Source organism: Lathyrus oleraceus, chromosome 3 (assembly GCF_024323335.1).
Source record: "Lathyrus oleraceus cultivar Zhongwan6 chromosome 3, CAAS_Psat_ZW6_1.0, whole genome shotgun sequence".
In the NCBI taxonomy this organism is placed as follows: domain Eukaryota; kingdom Viridiplantae; phylum Streptophyta; class Magnoliopsida; order Fabales; family Fabaceae; genus Lathyrus; species Lathyrus oleraceus.
In genome coordinates, this window is record NC_066581.1 from 9380679 (window position 1) to 9385654 (window position 4976).

At 34.7% G+C, this 4976-nt stretch overlaps 1 protein-coding gene across 1 annotated transcript; it reads left to right on the top strand.

Annotated features, from left to right (window-relative positions):
• The first annotated feature begins 1837 nt into the window (after positions 1–1837).
• Positions 1838–4380, top strand: LOC127132093 (uncharacterized). The gene is made up of 3 exons (XM_051060965.1): positions 1838–2064; positions 2434–3238; positions 3699–4380. The coding sequence occupies exons 2-3, from the start codon at positions 2460–2462 to the stop codon at positions 4180–4182; spliced, it is 1263 nt and encodes a 420-aa protein (XP_050916922.1). The 5' UTR covers positions 1838–2064; positions 2434–2459; the 3' UTR covers positions 4183–4380.
• The last annotated feature ends 596 nt before the right edge of the window (positions 4381–4976 follow it).

The window sequence follows — 4976 nt, forward strand, 5'->3', positions numbered from 1 at the left end:
ATGTTGCTGAGATTATTTTCACATTGCAAGTGCATACACCAAGTATAGTGTTGGCCTAGTGAGTGAAAATATTTAGTGGTACTTGCTATAGCGTTATATTGAATGTGCTAAATTATTGTCAAATTATGAATGTTATATGGGGATCAACTAATAGCTCTTAGCCGTGATTTCTTTGTCTTCAAGTAATTAGGTTTAGTAAGAAACTTTGTTTTGTTGGGGGAGATTTTTCACTAGGGAGCATTGAACATAGTGGGACTTCTTTTCTAGAGCAACACTTGTGAGAGACACACCACATATTCACCTAAAACCTTAAGGTGATAGGTGAGTGGGTTCTCTCACTTATAAATGCTCAAGTCTCCACATTATCAACCAATGTGGGACTATTATCCACACTACTCACACTTGACACATTCTCAACACTCCCCCTCAAGTGCGAGTCCACAATGCTCCCCCTCAAGTGAAAGCCGCACGGAACGTTTCTTATTCACCCTCTAGGCGCCGTTGACACTCTTCAACGGAACGTTTCTTATTCACCCTCCTGGCGCCGTTGACTTTCGATACAAGTAACCTGGTCCCTTTCTGAAACCAAAGGCTCTGATACCATTTGTTGGGGGAGATTTTTCACTAGGGAGCATTGAACATAGTGGGACTTCTTTTCTAGAGCAACACTTGTGAGAGACACACCACATATTCACCTAAAACCTTAAGGTGATAGGTGAGTGGGTTCTCTCACTTATAAATGCTCAAGTCTCCACATTATCAACCAATGTGGGACTATTATCCACACTACTCACACTTGACACATTCTCAACATGTTTGTCATTTATAGATTTCTTAACTACTCTAAAGAGTTTTAAATACGGTATATGGAGATGTTGAACTACTTAACTAAAAACTACATTAAAAAAATGAAGTATAGTAACTAGATACATAAAATGCATAAAATAACTCAATTGCCTAATTTCTTGAATCTCTATAATAATTTACAAATTATGATATTTGTAGAAAAAACTATCATATTGGTTATAGAATCTTCGTTCCCTCCATTTTGGGACACGTGATGCCCATATTTAGCTCGTATATTCCATTTCTCAACATGTTTTCTTGATCTTACCCATAATGCGCAACTTTTTTCAAGTCATGGTTGTGTAATCTTCACCATGTTCGATGACGCTATTAGCATGAAGTATGATCATAAGGTTCAATTGTCTAATTTTGTTACGTTTTGTCTGATCCTAAAGTCTTGAATCTTGATGACCACGATAGGATCTAGTAGGCTAGAGAAAGATTATATTTACTCATGTTCGCGTTGTTCATACTAGTCTAACTTATTACTCCTTCTATTTTTCTATTATATATGACTTTTGAAAAAAATTATACTAAAATTATAAGTCATTTTAAAATATCATACTAAATTATAAATCATTTTACAATATTAATTGAATCATTAATGTTATTATTTCTAATATATTCAAACCAAAGGGTGAAATGATGATTAGTCTTACTTTTATGTTTATGATATTTCCTATGTTCATTATAAAATATAAAAAGCAATTTAAATAAGAAAAAGGTGTCCATCTATGTAAGAAAGATAGAGTCATAGAGTATATTACTTTCTTCTTATCTATAAAACGGCCCAAGGACAAATACTTCACCGTCGATTACCTCTTACCATTTCCACGTGTCATTGCATAGAGGCTCCATGCAAATCTCCCTACATTAGATTTTTCTGTGGACCCATGTTAAGCATATGGACCACCCAACCATTTGACAAAGACGCCTTAAAAAAAACAGAAAAGATAACGCATGAAACGACGTCGTAGTACTAAACTTCTTCCTTCATCTTTCTGTAACGAATGAATCAAGCCGGAAAAAAAACACTAGTAGTAATAATTAATAACGTAAACAAAACAAAAAACAAGAAAAACATAAACAAAAGACATGTTATTCTTTCACATCTTTCATCACCCCTTTCTTCATTCTCTGAACCTCAATCTCACGCCATTCTTTTCGATCCATTCAACTTGATCTACTCTTCCTCACTATCTACAGTTTTTTCTCTTGGTTAGTTTTTGTTCTCTCAATTCTATGTGTAGTAGTTCATAATTTGTGTAGGACTTTGTTTAATTTTATATGGTTTTTGCTTGATTTTCACGGATGCATGAATATGCTTGAGTTTTACCACTGTGATTGTTATGAATAGGCTTGAGTTTTACCACTATGATTTTCACGTTTAATTTCTGTTTAAACCTATGAATCACGAACACCGGACACAAAAACATGAGACGTCGACACTAATAATTTGATAAAATAATTAAATTATATGTAATTACAATTGTCGTTATAGGTGTCCGACACCGACACAAACACACATTTTTTTAGAGGTGTTAGTACTACCGAGGTTTAAACTGCGGATATTATTGTTTTGTTCAGAAACTATGAACAAGAATAGCTAAGTGATGGCGGCAGCAGAAGCGAGGACTCTGTGGCAGAGAACTGCGAATCGGTGCTTTGTGCAAGAAGATGCAAAAAGAGCTCCCAAGTTGGCCTGTCGTCAATCTTCAAGTGCGACTTCAAAGCTGGTTGATGCTGGAGTTACGAATACAGCAGACGAATCAGATTGCGCAGCTGTTAAATCCGCCCATTTTAGCAGCAAATCATCGTTCTGTAATCCATCACCTGATCCTAGGTGGTGGTTGCATTCACAATCACAATCACAACCTAGTTATGGGTATCAAAAAGGCTTAACAAATGAAAAGCTAAGTGCATTGGAGAAAGAGGTTGAAACTTTGATAGCTACGGATGAAAGTAAGGGATCTAGTAAAAGTTCTTTAGCATTTCTTGAATTAAAGGATGTGATGGAAAAGCACGAGAAAATGGAGAACGACTCAATTGCTTGTTCGTTGGCCTCCAAGAAAACGAAGGATTTTTCGTCGGAACCAGACTATTCTTGGATTGAAGGTGATAAAGCCGAGCCGTGGTGGCGGATGGCAGATAGAGATGAGTTAGCTTCCTTTGTTTCGCACAAATCATTCAACCATATTGAGAATTGTGATCTTCCTCCTCCTAAGAAGAAGCATCTTAGTGGATACTCTTGTTCTAGTGTTATTACTAATGATGACAAAAAAAAGACTGCATCTTATAACTTGGAGGCCGAATCCGGAAGGTTTTCCAATTCGAAGAAGGGTCCTTCTGCCAATGAAGGACTCTTGTATTTTGCTTCTGCCAAATCTTCAAGGTATTTTGCTGTCAATATTAAATAATCACATTAGTGCCTTAAGTAGTTTGTGGCGCATACTGTTTAAATAAACAACTTAATTGTGCGCTTATAGTATAAGCGCTTGTCTATTGTTTAAGGTCTGATTGGATAAACAACTTAATTGAGCGCTTATAGTATAAACACTTATCATGATAAGCACTTATGTGTAATTTGTAAGCTATTTCTACAAAAAAAAAAGATAGAGTTAAGTTGTTTTCAAATAAGTTATAAGTTGTTTTCATAAGTTATATCGGAGATCTTATGAAAATAAGCTGAAAAAAACTTGTGGACATGTTGTATATTATTTACATAATCTCTCTTATAGTGAATAGTGATAAGTGTGGTTATGCCTGCTAATAAACACAAATAAGTCAATCCAGACGGAGCCTGCGTAATGTATAACTCATTGAATTTGTGCTTTTGATTTACTTAATTGCAGTGATACCGCTATACTCGACGATGTCAAGCAAAGTATACAAATTTCTGAGGGAGACACTAGCAAAGCTCAATTAATGGAGGCATTATGTCACTCTCAAACACGCGCACGGGAAGCGGAGGAAGCAGCGAAACAAGCATATGCGGAGAAAGAGCACATTGTTACACTCATTTTCAAACAGGCTTCACAACTCTTTGCCTATAAGCAATTGATTAAACTGCTGCAGCTGGAAACACTCTGCAATCAGATCAAGAATAATGATCAGTCAACCTCAACTCTCTTTCCGGTTGCTCTTCCGTGGACGTCGGATGAACGTAGGAAATCACGGAAGAGAAAGCAGACATATTCCAGTGGGCGACGCGACAGAAAAGGCAAGGGGAATTGTGATATTACAACGTATGCGGTTGCGATTGCTTTAGGATTAAGTCTTGTTGGAGCAGGATTGCTATTAGGATGGACTGTGGGTTGGATGTCACCATGTTCATAGTTCTGTTATATATATATATATATATTTGTATCATAGTGTTGATTGTTGCAAGTTCTGAGATCTATCTGTATTTTTGTAGATTAGTTAGTCCATAAACTGTACATTTTGCTTTGTAATTTTGTATTGAATAGAGATTATGTATGTAAATCTTTCTGTGATGATGATGATGAAAAACACCTAGGATTGTATTTATGATTATGAAGAATGTGTTTCCCAAATTACCACTTTTTTTCTCCAAAACATGAAGAAAATTGTGAAAATAAATTACATGTTAGTATTAAGACATTATTTATAACTATTTATTTGATAAATTGTGTCAAAATTTAGATTTATTTTATAAACATATAGCACTATAAGTTGATATTGACCGATTGCGGTTGGCTAACATTGTTAATTCTCATGCTTACATCAATTTTGTCTTACATTCAAGTAAAAAATTCATAATGTATACGTAAATTCTCAATATGATTAATGAGTGTGTCTCTTCTAATTTAAATTTGTTATTATAAGAAAAGTTGACACACAAGTTTATTCAAATAACAAAATATATGTGATAATGGTATTCAAGATAGAATGAAAAATAACAATGTAGACAAAATATATGTGATAATGACAATGAAAAATCTTCGAACTATTAATCTTACTTTATGTCTTGCTATCGATCCATCAACATTATGCTTCAACTTTTGAACACCCACTTCATTTAGATAGTTTTTGTATGTATTGACTATTCGACTAACTTCTATGTATTGTTTCTTTTGATCGCTTATAACTATTCGACCATAGCTTACTTC

What these genes read in the sequence shown, in the direction of transcription:
- LOC127132093 (XM_051060965.1), top strand. Translation starts at nt 2,460, where the DNA reads ATGGCGGCAGCAGAAGCGAGGACTCTGTGGCAGAGAACTGCGAATCGG. An exon ending in GCTTCTGCCAAATCTTCAAG is followed by an intron (nt 3,239 to 3,698) that starts GTATTTTGCTGT and finishes ACTTAATTGCAG; the next exon opens with TGATACCGCTATACTCGACG.